At 40.8% G+C, this 14,414-nt stretch overlaps 1 protein-coding gene across 4 annotated transcripts in view; it reads right to left on the reverse strand.

Annotated features, from left to right (window-relative positions):
- pdk3a (pyruvate dehydrogenase kinase, isozyme 3a) overlaps positions 1 to 14,414 on the reverse strand; it is an 84,780-nt gene that overhangs the window by 5,288 nt on the left and 65,078 nt on the right. For 2 of the 4 annotated variants that reach the window (XR_005945796.1, XM_041210800.1), the window contains exon 12: positions 4,821 to 5,851. The exons of the other annotated variants lie outside the window; for them this stretch is intronic. Coding sequence is in view for 1 of the 2 variants with exons in the window: in XM_041210800.1 (XP_041066734.1) it covers positions 5,728 to 5,851 (124 nt within the window). In the remaining variant the exon portion in view is untranslated. Of the gene's footprint in view, positions 1 to 4,820; positions 5,852 to 14,414 lie in introns of those variants that run through there. 4 annotated transcript variants of the gene reach the window in all.

Below are 14,414 nucleotides of genomic sequence, written 5' to 3' on the forward strand. Positions count from 1 at the left end.
AGCTAGTGTTTTTAAGAATATGTATTGCCAGATGATCTTGTGTTTCAACCTGGATCAACACAGTCGTAAAAATATTGGGGCGGAATATAAAAAAAACACCATGGGTGACAGGCCAAAAGTGATACTTAAAAGGTTCCTGCACAAAGTATGATCTGCTTAAATGTATAGTTGTCAAATTCATTTTGGTGTTGAAATTAATGACTAGTTTTAAACTGAGTGTGTAAATACTTAAACTGTAACTATCAGATCAAGCTTCCACTAGCAGTTCAGGAAATCTGCTACTTGCAGAAATAAGATAATATGAAGGGTAGGGTTGGCTGTAGTATTTTTACATGGTGCAGCTGGAACACAAAACTTTGGGTTTGACTTGCTCATATAATTTCAAAGCTCAAACTGGAGTTTAAGCAGCACATTTCTGAGTCATTATATGTGTATAATACTCTACTATTCTCACTTCCACGTCAAGAACTTCGATGATTGATTGATGTAACGATTTGACACTTTTATACATCACCATTTAGCAATCAGCGTACTGTTCCATAGCCTGGCAATTTTGTCGGTTTGGTTTGGTGGAGACAGAAGATTGTATTGTGAAGCCCCACTTCAGCACATAAAACCATGTTAATGCTTCAGTACAATACAGATGAACCGCTGTGTTCATATAAGCACTGTCATTTTCTTAAAGCTGTACACTGAGACCCCTGTCAATCGGTTTCAGCTGATATAAAAGATTCCATGGCATTTTATTTTAAAGAGCAGGGAGCTCTCGGTGTCCTGGCCAATATTGATCCATTTTTTAAAAAATTGGTCTTTCATCCCATTATTGTTCATGGGAACTTCCTGTGCACAAAATTAGCTGCTATATTTGCCTACAAAACAACAATGCTTACACTTCACAAAATAATTTGTTGGCTGTGAACCGTCACTTTAGGACATCCCGGGCATGTGAAAGACGATATAAATGCAAGGTTTTATTTCCCTTCTAATTGAGCAGATGTAAGTAGTTTCTTAATTGAATAATCTAACCGTGATAAAAGCAAAAAACTGCAGATGCTGGAAATCCAAAACAAAAACAAAAATACCTGGAAAAACTCAGCAGGTCTAGCAGCAACTGCAGAGAGGAACACAATTAACGTTTCGAGTCCGAATGACCCTTCAACAGAACTAAGTAAAAGTAGAAGAAAGGAAATATAAGCTGGTTTAAGAGGGGTGGGTGGGGGGGGGGGTGGGACAAGTACTACTTGTCCCCCTTAAACCAGCTTATATTTCACCTCTTCTAATTTTACTTAGTTCTGTTGAAGGGTCATTTGGACTCGAAACGTTAACTGTATTCCTCTCCGCAGATGCTGCTAGACCTGCTGAGTTTTTCCAGGTATTTTTGTTTTTGTAATCTAACCCAGTGAGTTTTGTAAGAAGCATTTCTCATGTGAAAGGTACCTTGAAAATATAGGCTTCTGCATCAGTTAGCCAATCTTGAATTTTTCTGCACAAGACCACCACTGATGACTAATCTCAGCTCATTCTATCATTCCTTATAGTTAAAATTATCTATTTCTAGCATTATAAATCTCCTCTGTATCCTCTCGATTGCAATCACATCCTTCCTGTAATGTTGTGACCAGAACTGTATGGAGTTTCTTGAGAAGTGATTCTTAAGTGAGCAAATTAAACCCATTATGGAAGACTTTAGAAGAATCAAAGTTTGAAAGCGGTTCCAGATGTGTCATGAAATACGACCTGTCCTGTTCAGTTCACATTATGCATTACTGTTTCTGCAGGCAGAAGGAGGTTACCTTTAGGGCTAGTGGAAGCTTGAACTGACAGCTTAAATCTATCATATTGCATTGTCTAATGCTCTGGTTGAGGCAGCATCTAGAGGACTGTACAGAATTCTGGTCACTGCAATGCAAAGCCTGTGAGGTAGTGCAAAGGTGAGCAATTAGGATAATCCTGATGCCAGAGGGAAACAATGAGAAGCAAGTTAATAAGCTATAACTTTTCAGCTTCAAAAAACATCTCAGTCGGGTGTTAATTGACGCATAAAAGATGGTATAGAGAAATTAACGCACTTTGTCAGCAGCACATAATGTAACAGGTTAAGTTGGGAAAAACAAATTTAAAAGCTATCTGGGAGTATATTTTCTTTAACAATGTGGGCAATATATTGTTGGATGAGGTTGCCAGGAAAAATGGCTCAGATCACTCAACAAGCTAAATGCTGTAATAGAAACAGAAAATTTATGGTAGAGAAGGAAGCCAATCAGCTCAATATTTCTGTGTTAGCCAGATAAGAACCATTCAACCTAATCCCACTTTCCAGCTCAAGGTCCCAGCCCTGTAGGCTTCAGCACTTCAAGTGCTTATCTAAGTATTTTTTAAATACAGAGATTTCTGCTTCTAGCAGGCTTTTAGGAAGTGAGTTTCAGACCTCCACCACTCTCTGGGGTGAAATAATTTTTCAAATCTAATCCTTCCATCAATCACTTTAAATCTATGCTCCCTTGTTATTGACCTCTCTGCTAATGAAAATAGATCATTCATATCCATTTTATTTAGGCCCCTCAGAGCAGGATTTTATGCGTCAGTGAGCGGGGGCGGGGCCCGCTCGCCGATGCATAAAATGACGCGTGGTGACGTCGGTTGGAACTCCCGACATCACCGTGCCCCATTTAAGTTTTCAGGTAGGCGGAGGGGCAGTGAAATCAGCTGTGCGCCCACCATCCTGTTAATGCCAACTGAGGCCATTGACAGAGACAATTAAGTAATTAAAGGACCTGCCCGTCCAACCTTAAGGTTGGTGGGCAGGCCAGGAGTCCCGGCACGAATTAGAAAAAGCATGAAACCTCATCCAGGGGCGGGATGAGGTTTCATGTAGGTTTTTAAAAATTTTAATAAAGTTTTTGTAAAAATTATGGACATGTCCCTATTCATGTGAGTGTCACATGAGGGGATGTTAGGAAAATTTTGTTTTTCTATTTTTAGCATTTTTACATTTACAGCCGTTCTCCGTGAGGCTGCATTTAGCCTCAGGGTGATGAGTGCGCTCTTTTGTGTGCATGCGCGAAAGAGCGCACTCTTGATTTTGGGAATCCTCCCCGCCCGCACAGGGAGCGCACAGCGCTTCTGTGCGGACGTCACGCTGGGTGGACCTTAATTGGCCCACCCACGTAAAATGGCACCACACCCCCAATCGGGGGCGCCGATCAGAAGTGCACCCATGCGCCCGCCCTTCAACTTTGCCCCCAACAGGGGGGAAAATCCTGCCCATAATTTTATATACTTCAATTAAAGCTCCCCTCCTGCGTTCAAAAGAAAACAACCCCAGCCTATCCAATCTTTCCTCATGGCCAAAATTTTCCATTCTTGGCAACATCCTCGTAAATCTCTGTACCCTCTCTGATAACCATCCTGTAATCTGGTGACATGGTACTCCAGCAACATTTTAATACAGTTATAGCTTAAGCTCCCTGTTCTTATACTCTGGGTCTCAGCCAATAAATTAAAAGTATGCCATCAGTCTTTTTAATCATCTTGTCTCCCTGATCTGATACCTTCAGAGATCTGTGAACATGAACTCCAATGTCCCTCTGTTCCTTTACACTTTTCAGAATTCTACCTTTTATTGTATATTCCCTTGCCTTTTTCCCCCTCCCCAAAATGTACTACCTCATACTTCTCCAGATTGAATTCAATTTGCCACCTTTCTGCCCACCTGGCTATTCCTTTAGCATCTTCCTGCAGTCTGCAGCTTTTGCCCTTACCATCAACCACACAACCAATTTTCATATCACCTGCAAACTTCTTAAACATGCCCCCAATATTCAAGTTTATATTAATGATATGTAACATGTACTAAACCTGCTTGAACCCCACCTTAGTCATGAAAACACCCATTGACTCTTACCCTTTACTTTGTGCCTCTGAGTCAATTTTGTATCCAAATTTGAAGCTCAACAAACATCAGAATCCTCACAGAATGGTTACAGCACACAAGGAGCAATTTCCGTGTGCCATTCCCTGGCCTTCTCTCCACAGTCCTGCACATTCTTCCTTTTCAGATAATAGTTCAATTCCCTCTTAAATGCCTTGCTTGAACCTGCCCCCACCATATTCTCAGGCAGTGCATTCCAGATCCTAAGCACTTGCTGCATGAAAAGGTTTTTCCTCATTTCTCCATTGCTTCTTTTGCCTCCTTTTGAACAGAGGAGGGGAGCTTTAATTGAGGTATATAAAATTATGAGGGGCCTAAATAAAATGGAATCTGTGCCTGCTGGTTCTCGATCCTTCCACCAATGGGAACAGTTTTTCCCCAATTACTCAGTCCAGACCCCTCAGGATTTTGTATGCCTCTACCAAATCTTCCTCCAACCCACCCCAAGGAGAAAGGTCTCAACTGCTTCAAGCATGTTTGAAAAAAAATGTTGCATACTCTATTAAATATGCAAATGGCCAGGACATTTAGGGAATTAAGATAAAGTGAGACGTGAATCCCCATCTGGTTGGTTTATGCTGCTCTGCCATTCACTTTCCACAAATGACATCTTGCTCTTAGCCTCCCTGTTATTTTTAAGAACTTACTGAATTTCCACATTTGTTGTCCATTAAACTTTTCACAAAAATTCAAATCTGGTAATTAACAGCATAAGTAACTTTCAGTAATTGTTACTTGATCAACTTTCTGGTCCAGAAATTAGACAACTTAAACTATGAAGCCCCATTCCTTGTTGCCATTAACTATAGTTGGACATTTTTAAAATGTCATTTTAATAATAAAAATCATGTTTCCCTTTATGACCAATCTTTCCCTCTCTTTCTTTCTATATCTGATTTGACTTTAGTTCATCCACTTTCTTAGTTGACCTTGTTTCCTTCTTTATCTTTAAATCACATTGGTTAAAGGGATGCATCTTTGGTTTTGATGTTCATTGAGGCCCCACATGCCCATTTGCCCTTGCCAAACTGTCGTCAACTCACACTTCAAGCAACTTACAATGCAAAAACATTGAGTTGAAAGGCGCAGAAAAGCATTTAATTAATAGATCACACTGTGAGATCCCGACTCTGGCAAGATCTGGCACACTATGTTTGAACCTATGGAAGAATGAGATCAAATGAGCGAAGAGCCCTCTCAATCTGACCCTATCTTATAAGTCCAAAGTAGCTATGAGCTTACTAAAGTCTGCCTGGAGAGTTGCCCCAGGTTTATTTACATTATTTTGACAGCAGATACATAGGAGTTATTGTAATCTTGAATACTGGAAAAGACTTCACCGAGATCTTCTCACCAGAACAGAATTGAATCAGACCAGCTATGGAATCCCAATGTTAAACATCTTTAGTACAAATGCAATATGGGCCAAATAACCAGCTAATATTCATTTTTTCCAATATGTATTGTTTTTCTTGAAACAATTAAACTTGGGTATTTCTGTCAGTACAGTAGCCCTCCAGCAAATTGGAAGAATATGAAATGTGTTTTGTTTGATGAGTTTTGGAGCAGCTTCACACATTGGAAGTAACACAGCATCAGAATATAAGCAAGCATGGTGGTATCAGTACTGAAAAGATTTATGGCAGTTAAGAACATGAAACCAAGAGTTGGTATCAATTGAATATATTTAACTTTAGCTTTAATTTTGAAGTGCTAAAAAACACCAAAACCTATTTTAAAGAAAATACAAGTCTTACTTAATTAAAGACAATACTACTGTTTTTGTGAGGAGGAATTTAAACATTGTTCTGAACAATACTTGACAACTTGGATTTTCTTCTGTTGGTGCCCAGAAGTTCCCAGATTTCCTCCTCTCCACTTGGCTGCAACCTAAATGTCCCAGAGTTCTTTGTTTTGTATCTAATTAAAATAAAAAAAAGTTCAGATGCTGACTTTTGGATCAAGGAGTGCACTTCTTGTGCGCACTGTACTAATCGCTTCTAGACAGTACTGGAAGAGAATTATTTGCCCTCGTACAATGGGATGAATAAGAAAATCATTGAAAGTGCACAGGCTAGGGATCCAAACTCTTTAAAAAAAAATCCTTAAACCAATAATAGAACCTAACTTTGTTGAGGAAGGAAGAATGAAGGACTGCCAACAGACAAATAAACTGTAAATTATTTTACTAAATAAATCATCATTTACAAAATGGCAGGTATCAGCATTGGGCAATGGATAATTTATCAGATGGAAATAAATCAATTTTCTATTAACATTTCTAGTTAATATTCATGGATTCAGATAAATTTTCATTTTAGTTATCTGCATTTTTGACCTCCATAGAGTTTCACTTTGAAACCCACAATTTGTCGCAGCTCATAGCTTGGAGTACATATTACTATTTTTTACAAAGACAGCAACAAAAATACTCCTTTATATTTTGAGTTTTGAAGAATATGCTTCTCTTGGTTCGCTTTCAAGCCATACTGTGATGAAGGGGTTCATGCTTTAAGCAATTGAGTTTTGAAAAAAGTTCAAACTTTTTCTTCAAAAAATTCATACTTCACCAATATAAATTAGAGAACTCATATTTTCGTTTTAACAAATCCATTGATATTTACAAAAAAATGTTCTTTGATGTTATTAGACACAGTAAACCATAGAGTGATAATAGTTTAAAAAAGAATGACATGACAATGGAATGTCAAAATCCTGGAACTCCCTCCCAACAGCACTGCGGGTGTACCTGCACCACAGGGACTGCAGCAGTTCAAGAGGCAACTCACCACCACCTTCTCAAGGGCAATTAGGGACAAGCGATGCCCACATAAACAAAAATTATGCTAAGTAATAATCATGTAAGGGGAAGTGCTGAAACCTCAGTGATTGGGCTCACAAGGATGAAGTTACTTGTCTACGGTCATTGGTTTTTTGCTGTCCGGTGGATATGCAGTGATTACATTGGTGTAAGGCCTCAAATAGCTGGAGCACCTGGGTGTTGTGAAGAATGTATCCATCATGAGCATTCCCTGGGAACCAAGTACACACCTGGAATGTCTCTCTCCTGTGGTCACATACTAATTGTACATTAATGGGTGGAACCCTTTTCTGTTTATGAAGGTTGCAGGTTGATCCCAGAGAGCTCTCATTGCCATGTACGTGGCAGCACCTGTGTGAAATGCGCGATGGCACCAATGCCCACTGACCTTGCAGCCTGGCTCTCTGGATTCCTACTGAAGTGCACAAACTCTCTGGCCCTTTTAAATAGCACATTTGTGATCAGCTTCTGATGCAATGATGTGCAGCTGCCTGTAATAAGCAGCACATGCCCCCTATGGAGACCTGGAAGAAGCTCCAGGCAGGGAGGTTCAATGCTGCAGTGACTTTTAAAATGACTGGCATTGCCCCACCAGTGCAAGGGATCACAAGTTGTCCTGGAGTAAAACACACAGGTCAGTGACTGCCTCCCTAGACAACCTCAGACACTGTGTTGGCATTTTCTCTCAGACTTTAGGATGTGCATTGCCCGTTGTTGCATTGGCCCCTAGTTGCCTCCATCCTTATTGGCTTGGTTCCACCCCTTGTTGGCCTTCTGTCTGGTGTACAGGAGCCAATGGCATCCTTCCTCCACACTGTTCCCACCACCACCGCCCCCCCCCACCCCCACCGAGTATCCAGGAATACTGCGTGGACGAGACCCATTTTTGCCTCCAGAAATTGAACATAGGGCAAAACTAGGCAAAGGTGTGTCCTCCACTGGTGACTTGGCCTTCAATAAAAACCTTGTGCCTATGAACAAATTGCACTAACACTACGTCCTGGTGGACTTCAACCACACCCTGGTCTTGCTCTCAAGTGACCCTCGACCTACACTCAATGCCCCTCAACTGTCCCTCGGTCACCCTTGATCTACCCTAAAATGCTTGAATGCCTCCCCCCGCCTTTTCCAACAAACTGTTCCAACTGGCTCACTTTCTACCTCAAAGACTGCCTCACCTGCTCCATGCCAACTGTAACTGGTCATGAAAATGAAGGCCCATGTTTTCAGTGTACCTCCAACTTACTTGCAAAGGTAGCATTTAATTGCAACAACTTTAAATCAGTATTCATTGCATGCATTACAATTAGCTACCTGCTGCATGCAGTCAGCAGTGCCATCCTGCTTCCAATCCACCGCTTCTATCCTGACACCAGGAACTTGAAACTTCACTTGCCACCCTATTCAATGCCCCTGCCCATCTTTTCTCCCACTCCCTTGGCCAGCCATTAAATTTTGCTTTTAATCTCTGCAAAAATCTATTCTAAGTCACACATTTTAAAAATAAGTTTATGATATTTTCTACCTTAATCCCATTATAACTAAATCTCAATTATTTATTTTGCTCTGTGCAAAAGTTAAAAATTTAAGAAGTGAAGGGATTTAATGGTTTATACTTTGCTGCTGTTAAAATACTTCAGTGTGATCAGCTGCTTATCTTGCTTGATGATGCTGCTGCTGAAAGCCAGAAGATTTCTTAACTTGGCACTGGAAACAAACTGACGCTGGATCTTTGTGGGCAGCTAGCTTTACTGTAAAAATCTAGTCCAATATTACCAGAATGATAATGAGCACTGAATGTTCTCTGATTTTAAAGCATAAATTTTTATTAAATCATGACTGTTGAGTATTAGGGAGACCTTACTATGCATTATTCGATCAATGACATTTTAATACTTTCACATACAAGCGTCTTTAAACTAGGAGTAGATTTAGTAATCCATTTTTCCAAAAATGTTAACTTTAAGAAAAGCAGTGATCTACAGCAATACCAAAAAGTAGAACGTGAAATTTAAGGTGGGCTAAGGTGGATTGATGAAGGGACATCATTGACCTGAAACGTTAACTTTGTTTCCCTCTCCACAGATGCTGCCTTATTTCCAGCATATTTGTTTTTTTTATTTAATCTGTACATTGCTCTTGGTATGTACAAATCAAACAAAATGTGAAACTGGAGATCATCACCTGATCAGTAGCATACTATGAACACCTCTCAAATAATCAAAAGCTAACCTTGAAAAACAAAAAAAATCCAGTTGTCCAAAATTAATGTTCTAAATGAGAGTGCATAAAATTATTTGGGTTCAGAGAAAAATAGCAGCATATTACAGCAATCTTCCTTCCTAAGATTTCATTAATTAAGAAATCATAAGAAATTGTGGGTAAACTGCAGATGTATCAAGGAAAGCACTTGACATTTCAGTTTAATGTGTGCCACTTTCATCTTGGACTCGAGTTGCAATTTTAGTTCTTGGTGATAACACATTCACAACCTCGAGTGTGAAACAAATTTAAAAAGTCTTTTAACATACTCAATGTTCCTGGGGTCAAGCACTTTTTTAAAAATTAATTTTACGGTATGTGGGCCAGCATTTATTGCCCATCCCTATCCCTAGTTGCCCTTGAGAAGGTGGTGGTGAGCTGCATTCTTGAACTGCTGCAGTCCATGTGGTGTAGGTCCTTCCTAACAGCACTGTGGGTGAGAGTTCCAGGATTTTGACCCAGCGACAGTGAAGGAATGGTGATATATTTCCAAGTCAGGACTTCCAAGTGATTTGGAGGGGAACTTCTAGGTGGTGGTGTTCCCATCTATCTGCTGCCTTTATCCTTCCAAATGGTAGGAGTCGTGGGTTTGCAAGGTGCAGTCGAAGAATCCTTGGCAAATTCCTGCAGTGCATCTTGGAGATGGTACACACTGCTGCTACTGTGCATCAGTGGTGGAGGGAGTGAATGTTTGTGGATGTGGTGCCAATTAAGCAGGCTGCTTTGTCCTGGACCGTGTCAAGCTTCTTGAGTACTGTGGGAGCTGCATTCATCCAATTAAGTGGGGAGTATTCCATCACACTCCCGACTTGTGCCTTGTAGATGGCAGCAGGCTTTGGGGAGTCAAGAGGGGAGTTACTCGTCACACAATTCCTAACCTCTGACCTGCTCTTGTAGCCACGGTATTTATATGGCTAGTCCAGTTCAGTTTCTGGTCAATGCTGACCCCAGGATGTTGAAAGTGAGGGATTCCGTGATGATAAGACCATTGAACATCGAGAGGTGATGGTTGGATTCTCTCTTGTTGGAGATTGTCATTGCCTGACTATCATGAAGCTATTAATGTATATATTATTCGAAATATTTTTCTTTTAAAATAGAGGTTTAGTCTGTTGGTGTGTCTTAATTGGATTAAAGCCAGCTAGTCGAGGTGCTTTGATGTGTACTAGTTTTGATATGCAAGAGAGATAGTGCGCATTTGCATTTTTTGAATACAGCATTCAAGAAATAGGGTGAAAACGGACACCTATCTAGCAACTACCAAGCAATATGTTTATATTACTAATAAAATTGGTACTATGAAAAGGGTTTTATTGTTAGAGAGGTTTAATTCAGAGGCTGTTGATACAATGAGAATTAACTTTCAATGGGCAGTGGTAGGTAAAACAAGACAACCTTTTCAGGTGTGTAGAGCAGGGGCAATGTGAGATCAAAAGGCAGCTGTAAACCTCCAACTGGCTCCACAGGAACCAAAGTGAAAAGAACCTCATTCTGAATCTGTAAGGTGAAAATGTTTTGCCCGGTGTCTGGTTAAGTCTATGGGTTGCTGATGCCTTAACGGAGATTAGTTTGGGAATTTGTTAAAAGTTATGATAGTCGTAATTTGTAGTCATGTATTTTGTGTAAATTAATAAAATGTTTCATTTTGGTTTAAAGTCTTGAGAATTGGTGGTCTAGTTCCTGAGTTTAGAGTTGCATCTCAAACATAACACTTTAAACCAACTGTCATAGCCTATAATTTAAGTTTCCCTCTGGGATTTTTAAATAACTTCGCTTTACCAACTGCAATTGTCATAACACTGATATTTCTGTGGTGCAAGTGTTGCTTGCCACTTGTCAACCCAAGCCTGGATATTGTCCAGGTCTTGCTGCATTTGGACATGGACTGCTTCAGTATCTGAGGTGTTGCGACTGATGCTGAACGTTATGCAATCAGCAAACATCCCCACTTCTGACCTTATGATTGAAGGATGGTCATTGATGAAGCAGCTGAAGATGGTTGGGCTGAGGACACTATCCTGAGGAGCTTCTGCAGTGATGACCTGGAGCTGAGGTGACTGGCCTCCAACAACCATAACCATTTTCCTTTGTGATAGGTATGACTCCAACCAGTGGAGTTTTCCCCCTGATTCCCATTGACTCCAGTTTTGATAGGACTACTTGATGCCACACTCAGTCAAATGTCAAGGGCAGTCATTCTCACCTCACCTTGGGAGTTCAGCCCTTTTGTCCATGTTTGAACCAAGGCTGTAATGAGGTCAGAAGCTGAGTGGCCCTGCGGAACCCAAACTGGATGCCAATGAGCAGGTTATTGCTAAGCAAGTGCCGCTTGATAGCACTGTTGAAGATCCCTTCCATTACTTTACTGGTGATTGAGAGTAGACTGTGGGGTGGTAATTGGCCAGGTTGGATTTGTCCTGCTTTCTGTGGACATACCTGGACAATTTTTCACATAGCCGGGTAGATGCCAACGTTGTAGTTGTACTGGAACAGTGTGGCTAGGGGCGCAGCAAGGTCTGAAGCACAAGTCTTCAATACTATTGCCAGAATATTGTCAGGGCCCATAGTCTTTGCAGTATCCAGTGCCTTCAGCCGTTTCTTGATATTACATGGAGTGAAGCAAATTGGCTGAAAACTGGCATGTGATGTTGGGGACCTCTGAAGGAGGCCAAGATGGATCATCCGCTTGGCCCTTCTGGCTGAAGATTGTAGCAGATACTTCAGCCTTATCTTTTGCACTGCTGTGCTGGGCTCCTCCATCATTGAGGATGGGGATATTTGTGGAGCCTCCTCCTCCTCCAACGAGTGGTTTGATTGTCCACCACCATTCATAACTGGATGTAGCAGGACTGCAATGCTTAGATCTGATCCGTTGGTTGTGGGATCGCTTAGCCCTGTCCTTCATTTGCTGCTTATGCTATTTGGCATGCAAGTAGTCCTGTGTTATAGCTTCACCAGGTTGAAACCTCATTTTTAGGTATGCCTGGTGCTACTCCTGGCAAATGCTCCTGCACCCTTCATTGAACCAGGGTTGATCTCCTGGCTTGATGGTAATGGTGGAATAGGGGATATGCTGGGCCATGAGGTTACAGATTGTGCTTGAGTACAATTCTGCAGCTGCTGATGGCCCACAACGCCTCATGGATGCCCAGCTCAAGTTGCTAGATTTGTTCAAAATCTATCCCATTTAGCACAGTGGTAGTGCCACATAACACGATGGACGGTATCCTAAATGTGAAGGCAGGACTTCATCTCCACCGTGAGTGTGCAGTGATCACACCTACTGATACTGTCATGGACAGATGCATCTGCGGCAGGCAGTTTGGTGAGGATGAGGTTTTTTTCCCTCTTGGTGGTTCCCTCAACATCTGCTGTAGACCCAGTCCAGCAGCTATGTGCTTTAGGACTCAGCCAGCTCGGTCAGTAGTGGTGCTACCGAGCCACTCTTGATGATGGACATTGAAGTTCCCCAACCAGAGTACATTCTGCACCCTTGCCACCCTCAGTACTTCCTCCAAGTGGTGCTCAACATGGAGGAGCACTGATTCATTAGCTGAGGGAGGATGGTATATGGTAATCAGCAGGAGGTTTCCTTGCCCATGTTTGACCTGATGCCATGAGACTTCATGGGGTCAGGAGTCAGGGTAACTCCCTCCCAACTGTATACCACTGCAATGCCATCTCTGCTGGGTCTATTCTGTCGGTGGGACAGAACATACCCAGGGATGGTGATGGTGGTGTCTGTGACATTATCTTTAAAGGTGTGATTCCATGAGAATGACTATGTCAGACTGTTGCTTGACTGGTCTGAGAGACAGCTCTCCCAATTTTGGCACTAGCCCCCAGATGTTAGTAAGGAGGATTTTGCAGGGTCGACAAGATTGAGGTTGCCGTTGTCATTTCCAGTGCCTAGGTCGATGCTAGGTGGTCCATCCGATTTCATTCGCTTGCAAAAATAGGTCTAAAATGCTCTCCAAAAGACTTAGTTTCCGAATCTTGAAAGTCAAAAATCTGGAAGCTTTTATCTATGAAATAATATCCTTGCAAAAATAAATGCAGGATAGTGGAATAGTGCTATAGAATATGGACTTAAAACATTCAGAATATAGGAACTCAACTGTAAGTTCTTTGGAAAGGACCTTGAAAGCAGAATGTTAAGCTATTAAAAATACCTTCATAGGAAAAAAGCTATTTGCTAAAATTGTTTAATGTTTTTAATTCAGCAGCTCTCTCACCCCTCACCCCTCCAGATGACCTTGAATGAAATAATGAACAGCATGTTTATCACTTCTGCCATTGTCTGTGAATAGCAGTTAAACTGGGTCAGGCCGTGTATGATGTTCAGCTGAAGTCTGAAAACAGCATTTCTAACAAGCTGCAGGAATGTCACTGTGTACATCTTCCCTTCTTAAATTACAATGTATTAATCGGAAGCTTATTGCTGTTTGCAGAATTAAAACACTACTATAAATTCTTTCACCAATTCTGGTAATTAACAAGTATAATTTGAAAGCTCCAGAACTCTCAAAGTTTGAATTCATCTGTAGCGCATAAAAGGTATTTTTTGCTATTTATCAGTTACTGGTTATCGGAACATCAAGCTTCAAACATTCACATAAAAGCTGACAGTCCTTTACTAGAGGGTTAATGTTTTTCTATTAAAGGAACACGTAAAGTAAATTTGATAATTCAGAGACTGGTACATTGGCATCCAGCTAAAATGGACACTAAACTGTGCATCTCGACTTTGCATTATAGTGCAAGTGTGACAGCAAGTCGGCAGCACGTTTTAACATTTCTGAATTTAATAAATATGAAGAGATATGGAATGGGCTGCAGCCTCACCATCATTCTGTAACAAATCAAGATCTATCCCAGATAAGATTACAGACTTAATAGTGTGTGCAAACTATATCACGACTGAGCCAGTTAGAAGCAGAAATTCAAATCAAATGGTTCCAATTCCATATTCATTCTACACACAACTTGTGATAATTAGAGTTATTTGTCCTAAGCACAAGATCAAAACTTTGTTATTCTTCAGAATATGTCCTCTTCACCAAACATCCACTGAGAACGTTTCTGAATGGATTAAATTACTTGACAGTTTCAGAGACACATAGGCAAAGGACAGCAGAAACCAGGACACAAGGCCGTAATATGCATACTGTCACATTATTTTTGTCTGGGTAATAAATAAATCATTGAGAAATATAATACACATCATAGCCATTGTTTTATGGTGAATAGATAAGTCAAATTTCTGTTTTCATTATGAGATTTCAAGACTTCTACCAATCTTTGTGGATTACATCCTGTAATTTAACCCATAGTTCTGTGAAAACCCACAAATTAGTTGCCTTGTTTGGCTCTTGAAATGTTGATAATTTTTATACACAA

The sequence above is a fragment of the Carcharodon carcharias genome, chromosome 18 (genome assembly GCF_017639515.1).
Source record: "Carcharodon carcharias isolate sCarCar2 chromosome 18, sCarCar2.pri, whole genome shotgun sequence".
NCBI classification, from domain to species: Eukaryota; Metazoa; Chordata; class Chondrichthyes; order Lamniformes; family Lamnidae; genus Carcharodon; species Carcharodon carcharias.